At 52.6% G+C, this 24,793-nt stretch overlaps 9 protein-coding genes across 9 annotated transcripts; 5 read left to right on the forward strand and 4 right to left on the reverse strand.

Moving 5' to 3' along the window:
- Positions 1–1,085: 1,085 nt before the first annotated feature.
- AB675_243 (Dihydroxyacetone synthase) lies at positions 1,086–3,352 on the forward strand (the record flags this gene model as incomplete). Its single annotated transcript, XM_018142413.1, has 2 exons — positions 1,086–2,539; positions 2,599–3,352. The coding sequence occupies 2 exons, from the start codon at positions 1,086–1,088 to the stop codon at positions 3,350–3,352; spliced, it is 2,208 nt and encodes a 735-aa protein (XP_018005971.1).
- Positions 3,353–5,516: 2,164 nt separating this feature from the next.
- On the forward strand, positions 5,517–6,827 carry AB675_244 (uncharacterized protein; the record flags this gene model as incomplete). The annotated part of the gene is made up of 1 exon (XM_018142422.1): positions 5,517–6,827. The coding sequence occupies one exon, from the start codon at positions 5,517–5,519 to the stop codon at positions 6,825–6,827; it is 1,311 nt and encodes a 436-aa protein (XP_018005512.1).
- Positions 6,828–7,965: 1,138 nt separating this feature from the next.
- On the forward strand, positions 7,966–8,679 carry AB675_245 (L-arabinitol 4-dehydrogenase; the record flags this gene model as incomplete). Its single annotated transcript, XM_018142432.1, has 1 exon — positions 7,966–8,679. The coding sequence occupies one exon, from the start codon at positions 7,966–7,968 to the stop codon at positions 8,677–8,679; it is 714 nt and encodes a 237-aa protein (XP_018005786.1).
- A 136-nt stretch (positions 8,680–8,815) lies between these two features.
- AB675_246 (putative NAD(P)H-dependent D-xylose xyl1) lies at positions 8,816–9,846 on the reverse strand (the record flags this gene model as incomplete). The annotated part of the gene is made up of 2 exons (XM_018142443.1): positions 8,816–9,691; positions 9,745–9,846. 2 exons carry the CDS (start codon positions 9,844–9,846, stop codon positions 8,816–8,818), a joined length of 978 nt encoding a protein of 325 aa, XP_018006059.1.
- Positions 9,847–12,756: 2,910 nt separating this feature from the next.
- On the forward strand, positions 12,757–14,640 carry AB675_247 (Alpha-glucosides permease MPH3; the record flags this gene model as incomplete). The annotated part of the gene is made up of 5 exons (XM_018142454.1): positions 12,757–13,139; positions 13,192–13,344; positions 13,391–13,442; positions 13,495–13,865; positions 13,920–14,640. 5 exons carry the CDS (start codon positions 12,757–12,759, stop codon positions 14,638–14,640), a joined length of 1,680 nt encoding a protein of 559 aa, XP_018005599.1.
- A 95-nt stretch (positions 14,641–14,735) lies between these two features.
- On the reverse strand, positions 14,736–16,582 carry AB675_248 (putative oxido DltE; the record flags this gene model as incomplete). The annotated part of the gene is made up of 5 exons (XM_018142464.1): positions 14,736–14,993; positions 15,055–15,340; positions 15,395–15,576; positions 16,056–16,180; positions 16,270–16,582. 5 exons carry the CDS (start codon positions 16,580–16,582, stop codon positions 14,736–14,738), a joined length of 1,164 nt encoding a protein of 387 aa, XP_018005427.1.
- Positions 16,583–17,945: 1,363 nt separating this feature from the next.
- Positions 17,946–19,588, forward strand: AB675_249 (Drug resistance protein; the record flags this gene model as incomplete). The annotated part of the gene is made up of 2 exons (XM_018142474.1): positions 17,946–18,280; positions 18,307–19,588. The coding sequence occupies 2 exons, from the start codon at positions 17,946–17,948 to the stop codon at positions 19,586–19,588; spliced, it is 1,617 nt and encodes a 538-aa protein (XP_018006069.1).
- Positions 19,589–19,705: 117 nt separating this feature from the next.
- AB675_250 (Protein RDR1) lies at positions 19,706–21,357 on the reverse strand (the record flags this gene model as incomplete). The annotated part of the gene is made up of 2 exons (XM_018142486.1): positions 19,706–20,194; positions 20,428–21,357. The coding sequence occupies 2 exons, from the start codon at positions 21,355–21,357 to the stop codon at positions 19,706–19,708; spliced, it is 1,419 nt and encodes a 472-aa protein (XP_018005994.1).
- An 881-nt stretch (positions 21,358–22,238) lies between these two features.
- AB675_251 (uncharacterized protein) lies at positions 22,239–23,866 on the reverse strand (the record flags this gene model as incomplete). Its single annotated transcript, XM_018142497.1, has 2 exons — positions 22,239–22,714; positions 22,759–23,866. 2 exons carry the CDS (start codon positions 23,864–23,866, stop codon positions 22,239–22,241), a joined length of 1,584 nt encoding a protein of 527 aa, XP_018005719.1.
- Between the last annotated feature and the right edge of the window lie 927 nt (positions 23,867–24,793).

Below are 24,793 nucleotides of genomic sequence, written 5' to 3' on the forward strand. Positions count from 1 at the left end.
CTTCTTCATTCCAGCTGTATTCGCTCTCACACAGACAAATGGTACGGCTAACTGCTTCGACATTGTGAAATCCTCCCGACCCAACATTGTCGGCTCCTGGGGCCCCGACTGTTTCATTGTGATCATGGGCGGTCAGGGACAGCTACCTAAGCTGATGAATCGAAGTCTTATGCCGGTGACAGACCTGCGAGCGCTTCTCCTTGCATGCGACCGGCCGGAGCTCTGCCTCGTGCAAAGGCAGCGCTGACCACCGCGATAACTGAATTCGGGCTTGAACTATGAGCGCCATGCCTCTGGGAGGCTATCGAGCCTGCTTTTCTCGTCACGAGCGTGACATGTCTCCAAGCTCGACTATGACACGATCGCAAGGCGCTTCCACGAGACGTTATGATAAAGGCGCTGAACTTCCTTCTGCGCTGCGCTGCTTTGGGTACCCGGGCTGCATCGTCGTGGTCGAGCTCTGCTCCTGAGTCTGACATGCTTTCCATGACTCATACACCATCGCGGTCATCATCTCACAATTTTGAATGGCAGCAACGTCCCCAGGTAGCAATCGCTCGGCCCCAGCTCCAGCTGGTCATTGACGCCGCATAACTCGATGGTCGCATGGGATGGAAAGCATCCTTTTCCCTTGGTCAAGCTTGCTGATCGTGTCGAAGTGGCAAAATGCCTATGGTTTGTTGTAACGCATCGAAGCTGTGAGCGTGCATGTCGAGCACTGCCTGCCTCACGGACGTTTAGCGCTCGCATTCGCATCCCTCATACAGCTGCTTGCATGCTTTTGCAGCTGTAGACCGATCGGCATCAATCGAGGGGCGGCGCTTGTGGCTACCAAAAGCGGAAAGCAGACGCGCCAGGACGTTCTTCCTGGGCATGTAGCAGGGGTCGAGAACATCCGCCGGCCTGGCCTTTATCAGCATACCAATGGTATACCAGAAAGACCAGCCGTTTTGACCACTATACTCACAACACACAGGTAATAATTCATAGTCAAGGTGATAGTTCATGGGGCGTTGCCGACCTCTGCGAGCATCTGCACTCACTTTCAATACCTACTTCAGAACATATCTAGCTGTCGACGACCAATGGCGCCAATCAGCACGAGGGATCTCGCCGGCGAGCATGGCGACAACAATTCATGCAACAGGCTTGACCACAAACAAATGTCCAAATCAGTGACCACACCTGCGGTCATTGCACGGCCTTCGAAAGACCACGATTTAGTACTAAAGACATTCCGACTTCTCATCGCCGATCTCTGCCAGCAATTCAAAGGCGGCCATCCTGGCGGTGCAATTGGCATGGCCGCTATCGGTGTGGCTTTGTGGAAGTATGTGATGGTATACTCGCCCACCGAGTCAACTTTCTTCAACAGAGACCGCTTTGTGCTGTCTAATGGCCACACCTGCTTGTTTCAGTATGCATTTCTACATCTGACGGGTTATCCATCGATGACCCTAGAACAGTTGAAGTCCTATCATTCGAAACGTTCAGATGCGCTCTGCCCAGGTCATCCGGAAATCGAGCATGAAGGTATCGAGGTCACGACTGGGCCACTTGGTCAGGGAGTGGCCAACAGTGTCGGGCTTGCCATAGCTTCAAAGCATCTAGCTGCTACATACAACCAGCCGTCACACCAAGTTGTATCTAATCACATCTGGTGTATGGTCGGGGACGCTTGCTTGCAGGAAGGTGTTGCTTTAGAGGCTATCTCACTTGCTGGACATCTCCGCCTGGACAACCTGACGATCATTTACGATAACAACCAGGTCACCTGTGACGGTACTGTGGATCTGACTAATACAGAGGACGTCAATGCTAAGATGCGCGCTTGCGGCTGGGATGTCTATACGGTTGAGGATGGATGTTTCGACATCGAGGGTATTGTCACTGTACTGAATCAAGCACGCTCCGCCGCCACAAAGCCAACCTTTGTCAACGTTCATACAGTCATTGGCTTGGGAAGTGCTGTAGCCGGCAATGCAAAGGCACATGGCGTGGCATTCGGCGAGAGTGATGTTGCCAACATGAAGAGGGAGGCCGGCTTCAACCCCGACGAGTATTTCGTCATCTCGGACGCTGTTTATGACTTTTTCTCCGACCGCATCAGCAACGGCCGGCGAGTGGTTGACGAGTGGCACAATCTGCTGGAAAGCTACGAGCATCAATATCCGGATCTGGCGAATGAGTTTGCGAAACGTCGAGAGGGACAGCTTCCCGCGGATTGGGAGTCACTCATTCCAGAAGACTTCCCAAACAAAGCCACTGCAACAAGGGCATCATCCGGGTTAGTTTTCAACCCTATCGCGCAGAAGGTCAAGTCGTTCATGGTGGGGACCGCTGATCTTACGCCTTCAGTCAACATGACCTGGGAAGGGAAAGATGACTTTCAATTCCCAGGCTTGAAGACAGACTGTGGGATCAACGGCAGTTACAAGGGCCGCTATGTCCACTACGGTGTGCGCGAGCATGCCATGGCGGCTGTATCAAATGGCATGGCCGCTTACTCGCCCGGCACAATAGTGCCTGTTACGTCTACGTGAGCCTCCCCACAAGCACCGCGCAACATTCGAACTTATGCTGACCTTCGCATAACAGATTTTTCATGTTCTACTTGTACGCCGCTCCTGCGGTGCGAATGGGTGCTTTGCAGCGCCTCCAAGTCATTCATGCTGCCACACACGACTCGATTGGCATGGGTGAAGATGGACCAACACATCAGCCATTGGAGCTTGCAGCGCTATATCGTGCGATGCCAAATCTTCTGTATATTCGCCCCGGAGATAGTGAGGAGACGGCCGGTGCCTGGACTGCTGCAGTTAAGGCCAAACATACTCCGAGTATAATATCGACGTCCCGCCACGCCGTTCCCCAAATCACTGGGAAGACGAATCGAAAGGCTGTGGAACGAGGCGCATATGTTATCGAGGAGTCGCTCTCTGAAGGTGGCAAAGCTGACTTGACGCTCATCGGTGTTGGCGCCGAGCTCAGCCTGGCAGTGGACGCAGCGGCCATCCTCCGACAAGACCACAGCCTACGTGTCCGCGTGGTCTCGTTTCCGTGTCAGCGACTGTTTGACAAGCAGAGCAGAGATTATCGACGATCAACTCTTCGAAGGCACCAGGGAATCCCTGCAATCGCCATTGAGCCTTATGTGGCACTTGGCTGGGAAAGATATGCCGACGCGATGGTTTGTATGAGCACGGATCGTTTCGGGCACAGCTTGCCTGGTCCTCAGGCCTACGAGTACTTCGGTTTCGACTTGAACACTGTGGTGCAGAAGATCCTGGAGTATATGGAAAGGAGACACCGTGGACTGGTGTTGGCTGGTGATTTTGAGGAGTTGTTGTAGGCGCGAGAGCATTCAGGGGATGTGCGACAGTTATCAGCAAGCGCAAGCAGCTTCAATTCAAGTGATTCTATGCTCTTACAGAAGAGTGGCTCTTTGTTCAAGCTCTTCAATGGCATGCCCTAATTTTAACCCAGAGACTGACTGTATCTTGGCCACAGTCGCCGTCGCTGCTCTTAATTGTGGGGCACTGCTCAAAAATTGTGAGCAGAACAGCAAGGATGCAGTAGTGAGCATATCCCACAGCTCGGCCTGGGCAGCTTCGCAGATCGTGCCCAACGCTCGAAACAGATGCCAAAGTGCAGAAGCTGAGGACGTGGGCCCGGAAATGAGCCGCAGAAGACGTGGCTTGTTCTGTAGAAGTACAAAAGACGTGATATGATGGACTGTATTCGCTAGGACAGCGGCGTGACTGGTAAAGACGATGCGAGGAAAATGATACTCTTGCGATGCAGTATGGCTAGTCATGTCTGAGGCATAGTCCACCGGCAAGTCGATGATCTGTTTCATTCGTTCGTCCCTCCGGCTGTACCAATGTTGCAAATGCTCCCAGAGAAGCTGCCACTCAGCATGTCTCGCGCCAGTGGTTACGTCTGCAGCTGCTGATAGGACCATTGTTGCGCGTACGAAAAGATCCAGACATTGAGCCAGCTGCAGCAAGGCTGTATCCGTTGTCGAGGCGGTTGCGACCGATCGTAACATCGGTCGATTGGAGACAGTTGAAGCTGCATTGGATCTTGTCAACCAGACGGCACAGCTCAACTGCGTGAGGAGAAGACGCTCTTGCAAGGCTAGAGAGCCCATGGCTCCTCGTTCGACATCACCGATATCAAGTGCACACCAACTGCTCACCGATGTTACGAAGAACTGTCTCCACAAAAGAAGCGGTCTTGAGAAGTGGTCCGCTTCTCGTCTTGCGTCGATCGCATCACGACATAGATGGACGGATGCAGTGGCAGCGGCCAGGTCTCTTTCCCTGCTGATGGAATTGAGCATGCCACGTCGGGAAGCCGCCGTCGCCAATATAGCATGGTGCGTCGCCTCCGAGAGCTTGGAATCAAGAGTGGCTGTGACGCAAACCACGATTCTCTGAGGCCCAGATCAAGGACAGAGGCTACATGATACCGAAAATAAGCAATCAGTTCAAGCTCGTACTGATCGCGACTGGGGCTCGTGAATTGTGATTGACGGAGTAGTGGTTGACTAATGTGGATGGTGTGGAGGAATCGGCTTCGTCCTGATGGGAACTGGCCGTCACGATGGGGTTTCGTGTGTCGGCATTTCGAGGAAGAGCTGATGCGATCTGCTGGTCGTGCGAACGCAGGTCACATGCGTTGACCACTGTCTCTCCTAGCGCATCTATGGCACTGGTCGGTGAATCTCGCCTCTCTAGGTTGGTCGTAGCGTCGTGGTCCTGGGTTAAGAACCTTCGTGTAGGCCCATCAACGGTGTCCTGAAATTTGGATGGTACGAATGTCAAGGTTTTGCTGCGATATTGGCATTTCAGCCTCTGCCCAAGCAGTTTGCGCATTCAGGCTTCTGCTCGTCACATTTGCGTCTTCGATTTCGACATGTAAGACACCCAGTCCTTGCGCGCTTACGTGCAGGCGCGTCCATTGGCCCAGAGGCGTTTTGGGGCAAAATGCTGCAGTCGATCCGCTGGGATATTGGAACAGAACAAGGAGGATTGAAGCGGGCGACGAGATTGTACCGCAGAGGCTATGCATGCCCGAATGCGGCATGTCATGTCCCACACTGCCCCGCTCTTTCCCAGGAGAAGGCTTCTCCGGGTAGCAGTAGGCGATGGAGAACGGGTTTTTCGACAAACTCCATCTTGTCTCGACAGAGTTCATGAGAGCAACCACAGGCTTCCAGCCTCGTGGCTGCTGGCTTTCGACCTCATGATCTATAACTTTGCCATGAGCAAGACCTCGTCTAACAGATGCCCAGCAAGATTTAACGTGCGTCGCAGATAGTCATGTTCGACGAGACTGCTTTACGGTTTTGCGAACAGAGGCCACGCGTTTTCATCGTCTCAGATATCTCCAATGAACCTGATGACGCGGAATCTCTGGTGCGATACTTACTATACGCTAATGAGTTTGATACTCGAGGCCTCGTTGCCTGTACATCAACATGGATGAAACGTATTGTTCATCCGGAAGACATGGAGAAAATAGTGCGGGCGTATTCCAAAGTCGTCGACAGTCTCAATCGGAACACACACCCAAAGAACCCGTACCCATCAGGCGAAGCCATTATGACGCTCATCGCTACTGGGCCTGCACTTTATGGCAAAGAGGCTTTGCAAGAAGATGTGCCTTTAAGCGAGGGCAGTCGGCTGCTGTTGGAGCGTCTAGACGAATCTGATGCGCCTCTATGGGTCTTATGCTGGGGCGGTACGAATGTTTTAGCGCAGGCCCTCAAACATGCTGAGCGAGAACGCTCCGTGGGCGACCTCCAGAAATTACGGTCCAAGATCAGAGTCTATGCAATTTCAGATCAGGACGACACGGGCATGTGGATCAGGAACCACTACCCTGACATCTTCTTTATTTCTTCCGTGCACGGTTGGAACCAGTACGGCCTTGCCGCCTGGACGGGTATCTCTGGTGATAAATACTACAAGTTTGATCAAGGAGGACCAGATTTTTCCAAGGTGTCGAAGGAATGGATCAAAGAGAACATACAGATCGGAGATCTGGGCGCAGCGTATCCTGATTATATGTTCATTCCTGAGGGTGACACCCCTACGTTCCTGTACCTCATTCAGAATGGCTTAGGGAGCTCTGAGCACCCGGAATGGGGCAGCTGGGGTGGTCGGTACCAGAGTACTGACGTGGCCGAGTCTCCTGCAGGAAGGCATTACACTGATACAGTCGATACTGTGGTGGGCAAGAATGGTCAACAGTACATCAGCAATCACGCAACTATCTGGCGCTGGCGAGATGCCTTCCAGAACGATTTTGCCGCCCGGATGCAATGGACCCTTGGAAAGAAACCGTCTGAGTGTAACCATGCTCCCGTGGTGATAGTCAACGACAGTGATGCGGGCCCGGGACACCTCTACGTCGAGGCCGAAGCAGGTGCAACGATTTCGCTGGATGCCAGCCGAAGCTACGACCCTGATGGTGACAAGATCTCGTTCGAATGGTTTCAATACAGCGAGGTCAGTGCTACACAATGGTCAGTGAAATCTGAGGTGGAGACTTGCGAGATCCGGAGCGAGGGCACGGAACCTGGTCGCGTGGTCTCCATTCGATTGCCCTCCCCGGAAAAGTGTGCGGTCGATTTGTTTACAGGAGAAGCGAGGCAGAAAGGTCAGGTAATGCATTTCGTTCTGATGGTGAAAGATAATGGCGTGCCGGCGCTCACTACATACAAGCGTGTAGTAGTGCAAGTTACGAACAAGGAGCTTCGCGGCGGACGAGCCCAAGCAGTGCATTCGATAGCGGAGGCTCAGATGTTCAAGCAATGATTCATACACATGTAGGAGTACCTACGTAGCTAATAACGATAGACTTAGGCCTCAAGGTGCCCTTTGACGGCAGCAGACAGATATGCGACTTTAGCTATCCTAGGCACATCTCACGGGGCAAGTCCCAAAGCTCGTGAATGGGAGGCGACGGCCATCGTTGCAACCGGTGCGATCGCGTCAAAACTTGTCTGCTTGTTGCCAGCATTAATAGACTTCCCATCGGATTGGGTTCTCGTGTGAACATTTTCGACTCGAAAGACCACGGAAGAGAAGAGCAGCGGCGGGAGAAATTGTGGATCGCAAGGAAGTAACCTCGAGGCAAGGTTCCCAGGGTGTCACAAACTTCCCGGCATCCGAATTCGGACATCACAAGCACCGCTTGCCGTGAGCGGGATGAGAGGGGTGGGCGAACCCCAACACACGTGTCACTGCTGAGTTCATGTGTAGGCATGACAATCAAGCGTCTCGGAATGTCGTTCTATGAATGACCCGACACATCTAGATACTAAGTACACAACGACTTGCTCACGAACCTGAGCCACATCGATATACCTGCTGGAGTTGGAGTTGCCGAAGCGACGCCAACATGGCCCCTGGATTGACCGCCATCAACCACACCTCCTTCGCTGGAGATATACCGCAAACTTCGAAAAGTCTTCCACGCGGGATCGAACACAGCTCTTCTGATCTCGAACAGACCATTGCCCGAATAGCACAGAAGTACGAAAACCCATCTTTGGTCGTATTCGACCACAAGCTCAGCCTTCGACAAACTCCGATACCACAGCCAACGCCCACACAAGCCCTTATACATATTCGTTGCACAGGCATCTGTGGATCCGACCTTCATCTCTGGCACCGTGGAGCTATCGGGCCTCTTAAAGTGACCAGTCCGTGTATTCTTGGCCACGAAGCGGCCGGCGAAGTAATCGCTGTTGGTTCTGCGGTCCAAAATCTATCACCAGGGGACCGAGTAGCCATAGAGCCCGGAGTGCCTTGCGAATCATGCTTTCTGTGTCGGTCTGGCAAGTACAATCTCTGCGAGCGTGTAAAATTTGCAGGTGTCGCAGAATGTGATGGGAGCATTCGCCGGTTCATGGCTCATGAGGCCCGATATTGCCACAAGATACCGGACACCATGAGCTTCCGTGCGGGTGCGCTTCTGGAGCCACTCGCAGTTGTGATGCACGCTATTGCGTCTTGTTCCGGACAGATCGCTCTGGGGAGGCCGGTGCATATCTGTGGTGCTGGCCCCATTGGATTACTCGCGCTGAAGGCTGCCAGAGCAAGCGGAGCATGGCCACTGAGCATAAGCGACATCGACCCTGCGAGACTGAGTTTTGCAGAGAAATTTGTCCCTGGCTGCCGTACATGGCATGTGTCAGGGGCTGGCCCCATAGCCGATGCTGAAAGCGTGAGGACTCTCCTTGGCTGCAAAGGCGACAGAAACGTCGAGAAAGGATTGCCCGACTCGGACGAGTATTTCGCACCTCACGTCGTACTGGAGTGTACTGGAGTTGAGAGCAGTGTCGCTACTGCTGCGTATGCTTGCCGAAGAGGGGGAACCGTTGTGGTCGTGGGCGTTGGCAAGGACAGGATGGACAATCTGCCCTTCATGCATCTCAGTCTGAGTGAGATCCAGCTGCGTTTCATCAACAGATACAAAGATATGTGGCCTGCTGCGATAAATTTGCTGGGAGAAGGACAAGTTATCAACCTGGACGACCTTGTCAGCCATCAATTTGATCTGAGCCAGGCCATCGAAGCCATGGAAACTTGCGCCGATAGGGCATCAAAGAGCATCAAAATCCACGTAGTAGATGATGTTGAAGTGTCACTTGGGTCAGCGTAGAGTCATTACATAGGCAGACTACCACTTAGATCTTTATGACAGAAACGACGACGAATTGTACAAGATCAGGTTTCATGGAAGTTGTCCACTGGTTCGATGAATTGAAATCCTGGCGAAAATGCTCAAACAGCTGGTCCTACGCAAATATTCTCAGAGGTTTATCCAAGTAAAATCCAGGATCATTGAACCTCAAGCCCCTGTCCAAGGCCGCGATCGCGCCGAGTTCGTCTGCCTTTAGATCAAAGTCCGTCACCTCCAAATTCTGTTGCAGCCTTGCAACGTTGTTGGACTTTGGGATCACAGCAATATTGCGCTGTGTTGCCCAGCGGAGCAGAATTTGAGCAGGAGTTTTGCCAGCTCTTTCCGCAGCTTTCTTGACGACATCGACATCAAACAGAAGTGGCATATCCTTAGCTCGTTCTCGGAAGGCCGGAGGTAGCTCTAAGAAGCTTTGTGGCCCGAAACTCGAGTACGCGGTGACGATGATGCCGTTCTCCTGTGCCATTTGAATGAGCTCGGGCTGGACCAGATATGGATGATGCTCAATCTGCAGTGATGAGATGGGGTGTCTGGCGTAGGTCATGATGTCGTAGATTGTCTGAGCCTGGGCATTAGAGATGCCAATTGATCTGGCTATTCCAGCATCAACAACCTCCTCCATTGCTGCCCAGGTCTCGTGCATTGGGACCTTGGCTGTTTTGATGACTTTATGATCTTCGTCCATCCACCAAGCCGGGTATCTCAGCTGATCTGGAGAGATATACTCTAGAGCCACCGGGAAATGGATCAGATAGAGGTCGATATAACCAAGCCCCCATGCTTCGTTCTGGGCTTTAGCCATTTCCAAAGCCTGGTTCTTGCTGTGATAGTTGTTCCAGAGCTTAGTGGTGACGAAGATGTCTTCACGCTTGACAATGCCATCTGAAATAGCCCGTCTGATACCGTCGCCTGCCTCTTTCTCATTCTGATAATCGTATGCACCATCAAAAAGCCGGTAGCCAACTTTGATGGCCTGATGGCTGTAAGTGTTCGCTCTCAATCGTCCGGGATGATCTCGTCACTTACATTGTAGACCGTATCGCTTGCGCTCGCGGCGGGCACTTTCCAAAGTCCAAACCCGACGAGGGGCATCTTGCAGCCAGAGGCAAGCACTGCTGTCGCGGACATGATGTGTTGATTGAAAGGTGACTTGCTGCCCTCGATAACGTTTCTTCTCTCAACAAATGCGTGTTGCAAAGAGCCAGATCAACATTCGTGTCGTCCGTGTCGACGCCTAGACTCGATATCTATCTCCTCATTCCATGCACAATTTGCTCATTACAAGCCGAGCACCCATCGCAAGCTTGACAAAGACACGTTGCGCCGCAGCAAGCCGACCGAGTCTCCGCCGAACCGCCACCGAAATTGCGGTGGTTTTCCAAAACCCACCGCATAGACTTCGGCGTGGCTCTTATTACCACAAACGGCAGTCGCAGACGACTCTACCATCCGAGCCACAGTCATGGAACCGCTCGACCGCAATTTGAATCGATCGAATTGTGGCAAGGCAGCTGAGAGAGAAATCATACTTCAAATATGGGGATACTTGAAGCTTCACAGCTGACGAAGCATGCCTAGTAGATAGTCATTGGCGTCGAGGCTCGCAGGCTAGTCCTGGAGGATAAGTGTGTCTTGATTCGTGCTGTTCTTCGTGCTGTTATCCATGAAGGCTCACCAGCACTGTATAGCATAGGACCCTTTCTGACCGCGCTTGACAGGTACCATGGATATCACAACGTGTGTGCTGTCTGATGCATGCAGGTGGGGCACTTCACATGATACTAGATCCAACTTTGTGTGCGTGTCAGAGGCAATATACTCAGACCTTTGAAGCGTTCCGAGAGTAGAGACTGCCTGCACGATAGCCCCAGAAGCTTTCAAGATCTTTGATGCGCCATCTCGAGCCCCAACCCGAACAAGCCTCAATATGGTGTAGCAAATCAATGACGGCCTTATGCTCAGATCGATGAGTGAACAGTTTTCCAGCAATGTACAATGGTTGTATGGCGTTGTTGAGGCATCCAGGATGGTGATTAGTCAAAGAAATGCCTACGACACGGCGGGCGTGCCAAAGCGGGCTGTGCGAGACGCGCGAGGGGGTCCCAGTGACTTGCGGACGCATCTCATCAAGCAGCATACATGCTGTGTGGTACAATTGATTCCCTGAGATGGCTGCCCAATGTGCGAACAATATCCGAGGGAATGCATGCGATTCTTCAGTCGAATACAGCTCATTGACTGACAGCATGTGAGAAGGGCGTTCTTCGTACCAACGATCAAGGGAGGCTTCCAAGAACAGCCATCGACTGCGGAAAGACTCGGGCGTGTATCCATTGTCCTCGCCTAGCTCAAGGTGTCGGGTGCGATGAGCAAGAAGATCGCAAACATTCGCGCACAAGTATACTGCCCAGTTCGCGTACATATCACTGGCTTTTTGACCTTCGCACAGGAACGTATTGTTAATGGTCTCCTGCCTTTCTGTTGAGTCGGTTGGATGTGACGGTGGCAGGAAAGCCCATTTGTGGATCGGAAGGATGGCACTATGTTCGCCGTTGGATATGATCGCTGCACAAAGATCCATCCGAGCGTAGCACCAGAACACGGCCTGAAGCAGACCACCAGAGAAACCATTGACTCCGAGATGGCCGAAGATTGCTGCACAGCCCTCTAAATGGCGGCGCCAATCCCGTGGACTAACACTCATCATCTCTAGGACGCATAGAATGCATGCGGTCACAGGAACTTCAAGGTCGATGGTGCCGATTGACGGAGCCAGAGATGTAATGGCCTGTGAGTACAACTCAAGCTGTCCTGGAATGGATGGCCTGATACATGCTTTCTTTCAACCTGTCGCGCACCCAGCGCAAGCATTGCGAAGAACACAGCGGGTGACCTTTGAGCAATGGCTGGTATTTGAGTACCAAAGTGCCGCTCTTCATCAAACATGTCAAGCCATGGGGCACATTCGCAGATCCAAACCTGAAGGTAGCGAATCTTTCTGTCCAGAGGTATGTGATCATGACGTTGCTCTAAATGCTTCAGTAGGAGCTCATGACCGTGTGTGTCATCTGCTTCTGACGACTGGGCATCTGGACTCTGCTGACGTGTATTGCCGGCACTTCGGACTTCATCCAAAAGATAAGTCCTTAAGCTGCTTTGTAGCTCCTGAAAACGAGGCTGAAGCGCCAACTCATCACCGAGAGTCCCGCTTGCATTCGATGGCGCGGCAGGAGACAACAGTGTGGTCGACTCGAAATCAAATGCAACCTCCATTGTGGCCTAGCTCTCGCTGGCATTGAAGTTAAGCGACATCTGAGCTGGTTCTGCGTAGTGAAATCATTTCTCACCAAGAGCGAACAATGGAGCTGCTTGATTCATTTGGCTCGAGCCTTGCTTCGCCCTGCTCGGCGCCCGCGTTGCGGGACGAGGAACACCTCGACGGGTTCCAGAGACTCAATACCGTCACCAGCTTGGATGGAGTTGCGGCAGAACTTCGAGGATGCACTATTTCGTTTTAGGACTAGTGCGCACCTCCGTACTATTAACTTCACCGAATTTTCTCCTGCACATGATGTTACTTTTGCCAACATTATGTTTCATGGGCCAAGTTTGCCATGTCCAGAACCTCGGACTCCAGGTCCTGACGCTGGATGCCGGCTCCAGATGGGGTTGTGCATAAGCGCGCGGAGTCGTCCCATGGGCTTTAAAAGTATCTGGATCTGAGAATGCGCCAGACTCAAACTCAGTCCTAAAGCTCGATCGTGCCGATCAAGCTTGAAAATGGTGAGAATAGGCACTGATTTCTCTTTTCGTGCAACACAAGCACCAAATTTCTCCCTGCTCCCTTCTCCACATGCCCGCGTCCGAGATTGAAGCTGGGGAAGATTCTCCGGGGACCGCTGTACTGAGCGACTCGAGCATTGACCTCAGACTATATAATGAAGCCGGACTTCCAGGTATCTGAGGACGCAGATCCAGACTCGCACTCCATCTACGATTGATAGCTTCCAACCCAAAAGTACATTGCTTGCAGACGACATGGACAGCAGGCCGCCACATGTGGGGAATGAGGAGGCCCAGCAGGCAACGTTGACCGGTACTGAGCACTCGGACAACGTCGAGAAGCACACGATGCAGACCTCGCACCAGGAGCGACACACTGTCAGCGACGAACTCGCCCATCTTGCCAACGCCGAGGATCATAAAGATACCAAATGGCAAGCCATCCGTCGTAACCCGTGGGCTTTCGCATGGTGTCTGTTTGCTGTCTGGACGGTTCTACTCGTCAGCTTTGAGAATCAGGCGTCTGGAAACATCTTGGGGATCCCAGAATTCCGCAAAGATTTTGGGTTCTACTACGATGGCAATTGGGTACTGTCAGCAAAGTGGCAGTCTGCCTTCAGCGGTGCACCGATCGCGTCGTGAGTCCTGCTGATTCTGGCGTTGCCAACACATACTGATACCATGACACAGACAAATCGTGGGAAATCTAGGCTCAGGCCAGGTCGCAGATCTAATTGGTCGACGTAATACCTTGATCATTGCTCTAGTCATCACCTTCGCCGCTATCACCATGGAGTTCGTGGCGACCACCAATGAGCTGTTCTTTGGTGGCAAGTTCCTCAAGTATGTTACCCCTTTGCAGCGCAAGACATCTTCCTGATCTGTTTAGTGGATTTGCAGTCGGCACCATTCAGACGGTAGCGACTACCTACGTTGGCGAGGTAAGCTAGTTCCAATCTCGGTCCTCAGGGGAGGTCTAACTGTGGTTGCCAGATTGTGCCACTCGCCCTTCGAGGGTTGATGACATGTTTGATTGCCCTCAGCTTCACCGTGGGTCCATTTACCGTGGCTTTGATTGTCAACAGTACGGGCACCTACGACAATAGATGGGCCTACCGTGCCGTGTTCTGCTCACAATACGGCTTCGCTGTGATCTCATCCCTTTTTATTTGGCGCATGCCCGAGAGCCCATGGTTCCTCGTCGACAAGCGTAAGAACGAGAGCAAGGCACTCCGGAGTCTCCAACGCCTTGGGTACAGTAGCAGCTCCGGAGAAGACGTCAAGCGCTTGGCCAACATCAAGCTGACGCTGGAGCAAGTCCGCCGGGAGACCGACGGTGCAACCTACCTAGAATGCTTCAGGAGGTTTGTGGTGTTGTCATTCGTGTTCTAGAAACCAACTAACCATGAAATTTGCAGATCGAATCTCCGCCGCACCATCATCTCGATCACGCCGCTGTCCGTCCAGCAATTCACAGGCATTGTGTTCGCTGCATCCTACTCCACGTACTACGCGCAGCTAGCAGGCTACAGCACCGCAATGTCTTTCAAACTTCAAATCATCCAACAAGTGTTGTCCATGTTCGGCAATGTCATCTCATGGTACCTCATCGATCGTGTCGGCCGTCGCTTTCTCACTCTGTACGGCACAATCGGTCTCACAGCTGTCCTATGGGTGATGGGCGGGCTAGCAGTCGGCGGCTCGCAGGGCGAGCTGAAGGGTACTGTTGCAATGATTCTGGTCTATTGCTGGCTGTACAACGTCACCATCGGCGCCACAGCCTTCACTGTCCTCACAGAGGTGTCGACGTCTCGGCTGCGCGCAAAGACCATTGCTATCGGGCTAGCTGTCCAGGGATGCCTCAACATCTTATGGTCGTTCGTCCTGCCGTACCTCTTCAACCCTGATAAGGCGGACCTTGGCGGAAAGCTCGGTTTCATTTTCGGAGGTCTTTGTTTTCCTTGCATCGCGTTCTTGTGGTGGTATCAGCCCGAGACGCGCGGTCGTAGCTACGAGGAGCTGGATGAGATGTTCATGAAGAGCATCGCGCCCCGGAAGTTCGCTAGCTACACGACTGAGGCGGAGATGAAGGGTCAAGAGGTTCAACAACGGGTCTACCCAGGGAAAGAGACCGCTTAGCTGGATGCTAGTTATTCATGACTTCACATCGCTCGGCATTTTCACTAGGATGATCCTGCATAGCTTCACTGTGCTCTCACCTTCAGCCAAGGCGTCTACGCAGCACCAGCGCCAACTTGCTCTAAGATAGGCTGAAACGCGCCTCTCCATGTCTTGATAGCCATCTCCGAAAAGCCGACACCCACTTCTTTCACATCAGCCGGCTTCGTCGACTCCATGATCTCCAGAACCTTCGTCGTATACTCCTCTAGTGGCATGGGCTCAACACTAGTAGCAGCTTCCTTGTGCTTCAAGTCCAGCTCAGTCGCCACGTAGGGGGGGAGCAATCTCGACAACTCGCACACCCGCAGCGCCTAGCTGCGCGCGTAAACAGACTGCGAGATGGTGTGTCGCTGCCTTTGTGGCGCTGTAGACCGGGTAGGCGGCCGCGGGGACGAACGTGATGCCTGAAGACGTGATCATGAGAAAGGCCTCCTGTTCCTTGCTGATCTTCTGGAGGTGAGGAGCAAAGTGTTTGGCCAGCAGGGTAGGAGCGGTGATGTTGACGATGATCTCGTTGGCAATAGCCTCATCGCTGGGGACTGAGTTGGGGTCGGCGAAAGAGAAGCTTTGCTGGACGCCGCTGTTGACCCAGACGGTATTGATGGTTGGGTACTGCTTCAGCAGGGTGTCCACGTGACGTGGTAGGTTGGGAAGGTCGCTGATGTCGAATGCCTAGGTCTCGATGCCGGGGAAATCGGCTTTGAGCTTGGACAGATTGGCCTCGCGACGGCCTGTAGCGATGACCTTCTTGCCTTGACTGTGGAAGCGGCGTGCGAAGGACTCCCCGATGCCTGAGGTGGCGCCTATGATTAGGGTGGTCTTAATCGAGCTGGCGACAGACATGCTGAGGGTGGTGTTATTGTTATCTGAGGTCGTGAGGTAGTTGTAGGTCTGCTGCAGTTGAGCGTCTGTCGATCTTCTTCGAATTTGTCCTGCCTAGCGCTTTTATGGCTGTGAATGTCGCCAACGTTTTTGCACAACTTACTTACTTCAGCATTGTGCCTGACTGCAGGCAGTGTAGATCCCTTGCGAACCAAGGCATCTTTGAGCGGCTTCGAGGTTCAGCGCACACCAACTCAGCTGCCACATTCGGTCAAGCAAGATCGGATGCACGATGCAGCCTATGTGCAGACTCGGAAACCTGGGGTTCAATAGCTCCGAGTGGTGATGCAACGACGGGAAGAGGGAATGTATAAAGTATTCATCGGAGCCGAAGTAAAGCCCATTATCTCCTTGTGGAAAACTGTGTTTCGAGTAGCACTTCAAATCAATATACCTATGTACCATAATCACCTGTCGTACGCTTCTCGCATACACATGTGACATTATACTTGTCGGTGTTCCAAAACATGTATACAATAAGATCACAGTACCTTGCCCAGACCTCCTAGCTTTTCGCTCACACCTCCAAGGCCTTCAGAAGCCGCCTCCTTCCCAAGACCACCACTGACTTGCTCCAACTCGTCTTCGCCCATGACAGGGTTTCCCTTGAGCGAGTCTACACATGTCAGTAATGAATGTGACTGTCCGAATGCTGTACAGAAGCGAAAGTCTGCAAGTAGCGACAGGGTCGGGCAGTAGACTTACCCTTTAGCACGCCCTGCACCTTTTCACTGCCAGTATGTGCAAGCGCTGTTGCTTCAGCCTGGGCTTTCGCACTGTAGTACTTCTTCGCGGCGGCTTCGAGGATATCATCGGCATAGCCAGAGTAGTAGATGCCGGCAAGGACTAGCAGAATGGTTGTCGTGGTAATGGCAATGGTCGTGAAGATGATGGTCTGAGTTGAGGTCTGAGACTTGCCAGTCTCGTAAGCGGCAGCAGTGGCTGATGGTATGGCCTTAGAGAGGCTAGACGACACAGATGAGGCCACGCTTGATGCTTTCGAGGATGCGGAGGACATCTTTACTGATTGAGGCTATGATACAATCGAGGACAGGATGGTGAGCTAACGCGAGAGAGTTGAGAGATGGGTCGAAGTGATGGTTGTGGCAGGACAGCGACTTCGTACACCATTCATATATCAGTCCAAGGATCATTCTCATGCTTGTGGCGCAGAACACCGGCAGCAAATCCCGTCAGTCTCTATGACCTACCTTTTTAACTAGCACGCAAGAAACCTGTTTGACGTGGGACACGAGCCGCCCGCGTAGATGCTCCGACCAGACATAGAGCTGCAAGCTCAGATCTGATAACATGGCATGGTTGATAGCAAGATTGCTGCCCCTAACCAGGAACCGGCATGCGTCCCCGCTTCCAAGACACGGGCAGTGTTGTTCCTGAGACGTCACTTTGCATCATGGTAGTGTCGGGGATCGAGAACATGTGAAAGTCGCAACCCGTATTCACGTAACCGCAGTGACCACAGCTTGAGCGCGACAATGACTTCGCGGCGTGAGATCAGATGTGCGATCAGGAGTATAATACAATTAGAGGATAGATAGCAGAAATTGTGCATCGCGTGCCTGGTTTCTCCCGAACCTTCAACCACATGTAGGTGGGGGCCAGACTGGTACCATTGCGAAAAATCTTGTTCCGTATCAAGAGTGCAAGATTCCGGAGCTTTTGCAATATAACAATTTCGAAGCATCGAAAGCTCCTTGCGATCGACCAGAGGCTTTGCACAGGAGAATAGAACTCGCCCGTGCTCGCTGTTGCGGTGGTGCACTCCGTTCAGTGTTTGTAGCCGCATTCCTCTTGGCAAGAAGTTCCGGAGGTAAAGGTGGTCCATAGATTGCGAGGCCATTGATAAAGCCGAGATCTGACATGTATCCTTTCGGGACGATATACTGACCAGGAGAGTTGTACTCCCATTTGTACGACGCGAGTTTGATAGCGTGCGGAAAAGCTGTTAGCGCCGCACCGTCCGCACGGCATGTCTTCGGACCACACCTATGCGCATGCCACAGACAAACAATCGCCGCAGCAGCCGCAACAGCCGCAGTAGCCGAATCCGACCATTAAGCCACAGACCGTTCTTGGATTGTTCACTGCGAATTATGCTCGTTCGTTACCGATCGAAATGTATACATTGGATTGATCCCAATTATCATGACGTTTCGAGCCCTGGACGGGGATGAAGCACAAGTCCGGGAGGTTGACGATTCAAGAATTTACGGTAGAACTGTCGCACTTAGCATTGACAATGCATTCCCCAAGCTTATTTATAAGAGCTCATCCGGAGGGCATTATTCAATCACATCGCCACCTCCAAATACATTAGCAGCTTCCGCAGTCTATTATCTGACCATCGTCCGTCCATCAGAATGGCCTTTGACCCTCGAAACCCCGACGTCGCAAGGCCTACCTTGCCCGATCTTGATTCCCAAGCCTCGACTTCCACCATAGAGGACGGCACGTCAAGCCTAGGAATAAAAGAAGGACAGCAGCCCAGCCTGACCAGCCAAACAAAAGAAGGCGATCTCGAAATACAACACACCCGAATCCCACGCCCACAGAATACCCTCCGCGAGGCCCTGTTCATCACTGTCATCTGCTCCTCTCAACTCCTCACCCAAGCCGGTCTCGCCCAGTCGATCGTGCCTCAACACGTCATCGCCTCCAGCTTCGACCTCGATAAGCAGCCCTCCCAACTAAGCTGGTTCTCTGCATCCTACTCCCTAACAGTCGGCACATTCATCCTCATCGCTGGACGCTTGGCGATGTCTTCGGCCACAAGCGCCTCTTTATCGGAGGCTTTGCCTGGTTCGCTGTATGGTCTGCCATTGCTGGCTTCTCGGTGTACAGCAGCGGACCAATTCTGTTCGATATTTGTCGCGCCATGCAAGGTATCGGTCCGGCTTTCTTGCTGCCGAATGCGATCGCTATGATTGCGAGGACCTATGAGCCCGGGATGAGACAGAATCTGATCTTCTGTCTGTTCGGCGCAACTGCGCCGGGCGGATTTGTGCTTGGTGCTGTTTTTACGGCGTTGTTAGCACAGAAGGCGTGGTGGCCGTGGGCGTACTGGATCATGAGTATGATCTGTATTGCATGCACGGTGCTGGCGATCGTCATTATTCCAGCAACGCCGCCACCGACGCTTGAAGACCTGGACGAAGCCGGCAAGGAGGGCAGGTCAGGCTTGTGGGAACAGATCGATGTCCTTGGCTCCCTTACTGGCCTTGCCGCACTCGTGCTCTTCAACTTCGCTTGGAACCAGGGCCCCGTCGCTGGCTGGAAGCCATACACGTACATCATCCTGATAATCAGCGTCCTCGTCTTCGCCATGTTTATCTTCGTCGAGAAGCGGATATCCACACACCCACTCATTCCCTTCGGCGTCCTGGAAGGCGGCTCGTTCTTCACTCTAGCATGCATCTCAGCGGGGTGGTCGAGCTTCGGCATCTTCGTCTACTACATGTGGAACTTTCTCGAGATCTTGCGACACCACAGCATCCTCCTCATATCTGCTCAAATCACACCCATCGCCATCAGCGGTCTGTGTGCCGCGCTCACCACAGGTTTCATCCTCAATACTTTCCGCCCCTCGACTGTGATTCTCATCTCCATGACAGCGTTCTTCGCTGGAGGCGTCGTCCTGGCGACCATGCCGGTTGGACAGACTTATTGGGCACAGACCTTCATCGGCATAATCATCTTGCCCTGGGGCATGGATATGTCGTTTCCAGCTGCGACCATTATTCTCAGTCGTGCCATGCCGAAGCGACATCAGGGTCTGGCGGCTTCCCTGGTCAATACGTTCGTCAACTACTCCATTTCGATTGGCTTGGGAGTTGCTGGCACAGTCGACTCGCAAGTCAATCAGCAGGGCATGGATATTCTTGGTGGATATCGTGGGGCGCTGTACACTGGCGTTGGTCTCGCGGGTATGGGTGTTGTTATCGCATTGATGTTTTGTCTTGTGGATAGGAATCGTGCTGGCGAGGAAGCCGAGAGTCCTGCGTAGAGCGCGCTGACCTCGACATAGCTAGCTACTTTACCATTAATATCAGACCGTTGTTCGCGTCCCAGAATATGTCAAAATCTAAGAGTATACACTCGACTCGATACCTGTTCCCCATGCTTACAGTCCGCTGTCCGGCCCAAACATGGACAGAAACGGCTCAATTGTGAACTGGTCCCAATCCAGATCAAAGTCGAATTCTGCTGCGTTGATATCAGTCGTACTAGCCGTCCCGTGACTTGTCGGCCCAAGCTGATCTGGCTGATGCTCGTATGACTGGGCGCTTCCGATGCCTTCCAGCTGCGCTAGCTCCTTGCGCTTCTTCGCTAACCGTAGGCCCAGCAGATGCCGCGCGATTGACAACGTCTCTCGCATCAATCGCGTATTGGCACTATTCGCGACCTGCTCCAGCGCTGCAAACACACCTGGTATATGCTCAGACGCAACCGGGCTGTCTATGGCCAAGAGCACACAGGCATACTGAAACACGCTGCTTATGACGTTCCAGAACAGACAGCCCTGCGCCGCGAGCTGTACAGCCGCTTCGGTGGCCGCCTTACCAAAAGCAATGGCACTTTCGACAGCCTCCTCTGGTATGCCCATCTTGAGCTGGTAAAGACGTCTGTAGAAGCAGAAGGCGAGGTCGGCTTCGTGACTGCTAAGAATGGATGGGCCGCACATGGGACTGCTTCCAATGCGATTAACCGTTCAACTAGCCCTGCTTTTGGTGTCACTTGCCCTTGACTCTCAGCTCGGTACATACCCTTCATTGACGGAATTAGTTGGGTTATCGCCACAAATTGACCCGAAAGTGTCTGCACTGGCGGTACTATGCAGCTCACCGTACCAAATATGACAGGCGATCGATCGTACTCATACGAGAGCAGGCTGTGTCCAGCCCATGCGATCCAAAACACTCGTCTCAGCTGGTTCACAGTGTGTCCCAATAGGGCAGCATCGGGCGCAGAAGTGATCCTTTGAATGGCGTTCTCGTCATTCAGACCCACCGCCTCGCACAAATGCATGAGCGTACACGATGCCAACCACGCGTTATTGGGGCGGCTTGTGGCGCGCAGATAGAGCATACGAAAGCCCCATCCAATGACATGGTCGACATCTGGTAGACGGATAGAAGACGTATCATCTAGAATCGTCTTGGCATATTGGACGAGATCGGACTCTCGTTCGCATCTGTTGGGTGACAGGAATGATCCTATTGCGCATACACCAGCAGCAACCGCAGAGAACGCAATGGCAGTGCCGCTATATCGATCATGATCGTAGTAGTGCCGACACCGCCGTGTGTATACGGCTGGGTCTATCAAGTCGATGACAGTCGCCAGACTGGAGAAGAATACTTCCGAGTATTGTGCCAGGAACGCTTGCGAGATAAGCGTACCTAGATCAGGACGATTCTTAGACGACTCTTCAGGACGATTGCCAAAATTGAAGGCAAACGAGCTTGTCGTTAAGATGTCCGTATATTCGGATGAACCCAAAGCTATGCCCAGCACGTGTGGGAAAGTGGTAGCTGCACAAGATCCTGCGTATCCACGACCGCCGTGGCTTTCAGATGCAGCAGTGGAAGGAGGCGTGTGTATCACAGGCCTTTTCGTGGCACTATCGTAGTCCGTCGCATAAGTGCTTTGGCTGTGATCAACCATTATGCGCTTTGCTGCTGAGCTGGAGGCCGCTTTGCTCGGATCAAGGGCAGCAGCGGTATCGCCTTTCTTCGTATCGTATGTACAGTCGTACTCATATCTAGTACACATGTCGCATGGATAGTGAGAATCACATTTCCGTTTTCGAGCATGACACGGTGTGCAGGCCTTCCTGCTGCGCTTTCGCTTGGCTGTCACAGTCGACATGAGGCCTGTTGAAACAGAAGCTGTCGTCACTGTTCATATCGTGCCCAGGCCGACGCGCTACATCATCGACGACAGCGATTGAGTCTAACGACAATGTTGCACTTACATTGAGCACCACACTCTAATGAAACAGGATGGTCTGCACTTAGGTCGAACGTCGCGACGCCTCACGAACCACGTGTCCGGCGTGCGGGCCAGTTTGCCCCCAATGGAGAAAACTTTAGTTGTTGCAAAGAGTTGCAAGGACAGCAAAATTTTTGCAATATATAAATGTGCGCACGACAGATTTCCTTCGCAATCGACCACAGGGTGTGGAAAACAAGCCTTCCCGTCCGCTCAGGCAATTTAAGCCACACGCCGAACGGTTAGTAGTTAAGTGGGTGACCATTAGCGAATCCCGTTTGTTGATTGTTTTTCCTTTTTTTCGCATCAATGACTGAGTTGACTTCCTCACTTGGGGACACGCTCTTGGTGTTCATTTCGCTCACAACATTGGTCTGAGTCTGATCTGAGTACAGCCATACGGGATACATCTACCGCTGCCCCGTGTGGACTGGCTCAGCGCCCAGTGTCTAAGTACAATCATCGAGAGGCCATAACGTTGAAGTGTCTCCATAGTAAGATACACAAGAAACTGGCTTGAAAGCTAACATGTCACAAGTTTTCGTTCATAGCAACGAACGCGCAACACGCGAGTGCAGCTTGCACAATGGCCATCGCCGGTCACTTAATACCAAGGATGTCCGTGGGTTCTGGCGGCTGTCACAGTGCGCAGCGAACACACATTAGCTACGATTCGAGACCCATACCACCGCTTTGGACCAGATCCTGTGCTTGTCATAGTCGTGACCATTTTGGTCACCAAATCCTTGTATAAGTGGCTGCAAGACAACCATGATAGGTCTGCCATCAAGCGACCGATCTCCTTTCTCCAGACCTACCACCCTGGCTGCCTCCATGTCCGGGGAAGAATGCTTGAATTGCATGCCCTTGAGCATACGCGGTAAGACGTACTTGGGTTCGTGATTTTGCGACCACAGCTGCAGAGCTAAGTTGCCAAACTTTTGCACGAGTTCGGCAAAATCAGATCGCTCGCGCTTGGATAAACGCGAGTCTAGGAGCGGTCCGGCTTCGAGAAGGATCTCTGCAGCATGGGTATCGAACATTCTATCCAGTCTGCCTTGCAAGCGAGCCGTTTCAGCGAGCACGCGGACGGTGGAAGCTCTCCAAGTATGGGCAATTGAAATCCTGTCACCGGCATCTGTGAACGACTTAGCTGGACCACAAACACGGTGACGGACTTACCTTTCTTGAGCCTTCTCAAAAGCCGCTCAAGAGCACGATCTGTGGAATCGTGATGATCTACTGGCGATGCCTGTGATCCGATCGTTTGTATCTGCTCAGCCACGAAGAATGGAGTGCCGAGGAATCTTTCGCATATCTCGATGGACAGATCTGCATTGAGAAGGGTGTCCGTCGCCGTGGAGTCTTCAAGATCAAATTCCAAAGCAGTGTTAGGGTCATCGGGATCCAGCCTGTGCACAAGCCCGGAATTATCCAGTTTCTTCCGAAAAGGGACAGTTTTGATCACTCCTGGGTCCTTGTTGGAGTTCGTTCTCGACCACTCGTGGAGCTCATCGAACAAAGACTCAAAGCATCTGCGAATCTGGTCGTCTGGGAGCGAATTTGAGACAGTGTCCGACAAGAGCCTGACAGCAGCATTTTGTGCCTTCGTGACCGATGTCTCAATATATGCGCTCTGCTGCTGGATCGTCTCTCGTAACATGGACGATTCTTTCTTTCGATTCTGAAACTCTTTTGTGACCGACTCCAACTGCTCAGCTAATCGAGCTCTCTCCTGGTCATTGAAGGTTATACGCTGCTGCAGATCTCTGTTCTGCTTCGAGAGTTCATGTATCTGACGACCTCGTTCTTTGCGCTCGGTTTCCATAGAGTTCTTGTGCAACATCAAGGCCGCTTCACACGTCGCGAATTGCTCTCTGGCAGTATCACGCTCTTGCATTGCTTGCGCATTGTCATCGCGCAGCGCCCGACATTGACGTTCGCAAGTCTGCAAGCGGCTTTGGAGGACGTGAGGGTCGATTCTCTCATGTTCAACTTCTGCGGATCCTGTCGGACGGGTGTTGCCAGGCGACATTGATTGATCTGGGCCCCGGTCTTGACTAGCATGCACAGCAGCAGTTAAGGCCATGTCGGACATGGGCGTCTCGGACATGTGCGTATCGTGTTGCTCTGCGTATCTCGTCGTCGCCGATGGCTGGTCCGGCATCTCAATATCGACATGTTGTCGGGCGTCAGCTCGAGACAATTTGCTTCCAGAAGCGTTTGGGTCAGCCATAGCCCGACTGAGTGGGCCACGCTCTTGTCGGCCTTTAGGCGTGTTACCTTTCATCTGTGTATCTCATCAGCTAGAGAAAAGTCGGCCGACGATGGTGTCTACGCGTATTCGACAACGATGCACCTGGCCGGCTCTTTAGGCTAGCTAGTCAATGACCTGATGAGGGTTGTCTGGAAAGATGAGTGGCTTCACAGAACAGCAGAGGCAGATGCTTTTGGCTTGAGTTGCCTTCTCCTCTAGAAAGGTGCCCAACGATTCATGATCTGAGAGCTGACAGAGACCCATCGTGGCTAGAGCAGCTCTGATTGCTTTCCTGACATATGGCGAGTCCTTGGTGGCCAGACCAAGGCAGCCGCTCGACCAAGGCAGCCACTCGCGGCTCGCATTGAACCCTGTGCCAGATCATTAGCGTGCTTCAGTATGCATAGGTATTTTACCATACGACAATACAATCCCAGGGCATCACGTATTTCAGGCTCAGGAGCGGCCACAATCGTCGTACTTGGTCTTCCCACGAGCTCAGTTTGGACACTGGCAGACTCGACCATGTCGCTCGACAACACTCTTGCTGATGACCTGCGTCTTATGTCGCTGCGCTCGCAGAAGCAAAGGACAAAGTTGATCTTCGGCATTGATTTTGGAACAACGTATACTGGCAAGTGCCATGCCCCGTTTGTAAGGCAGACACTGACCATACAGGGGTTGCGTTTGTCCACGAAAACGCGAAAGACATCAAAGAGATCAAAACATTCACCGACTGGCCTGGTACGTCTGAGAACAGGGAGCATTTCGAGAAAACGCCTTCCATCATCGCATATGCATCAGAGAATCCGGAACAAGGAGGATCAGATGCGTGGGGTTATGATGTCGCGCCTGATAGCACAGCATATTCATGGACAAAGCTGCTCCTCGACAAGAATGCCCTTCCAGTGGTGGAGGATGATCCCAACCTTGCAGGTTACATGAAATCGCGCATGTTCC

The sequence above is a fragment of the Cyphellophora attinorum genome (assembly GCF_001299255.1).
Source record: "Cyphellophora attinorum strain CBS 131958 chromosome Unknown Contig1, whole genome shotgun sequence".
Lineage (NCBI taxonomy): Eukaryota > Fungi > Ascomycota > Eurotiomycetes > Chaetothyriales > Cyphellophoraceae > Cyphellophora > Cyphellophora attinorum.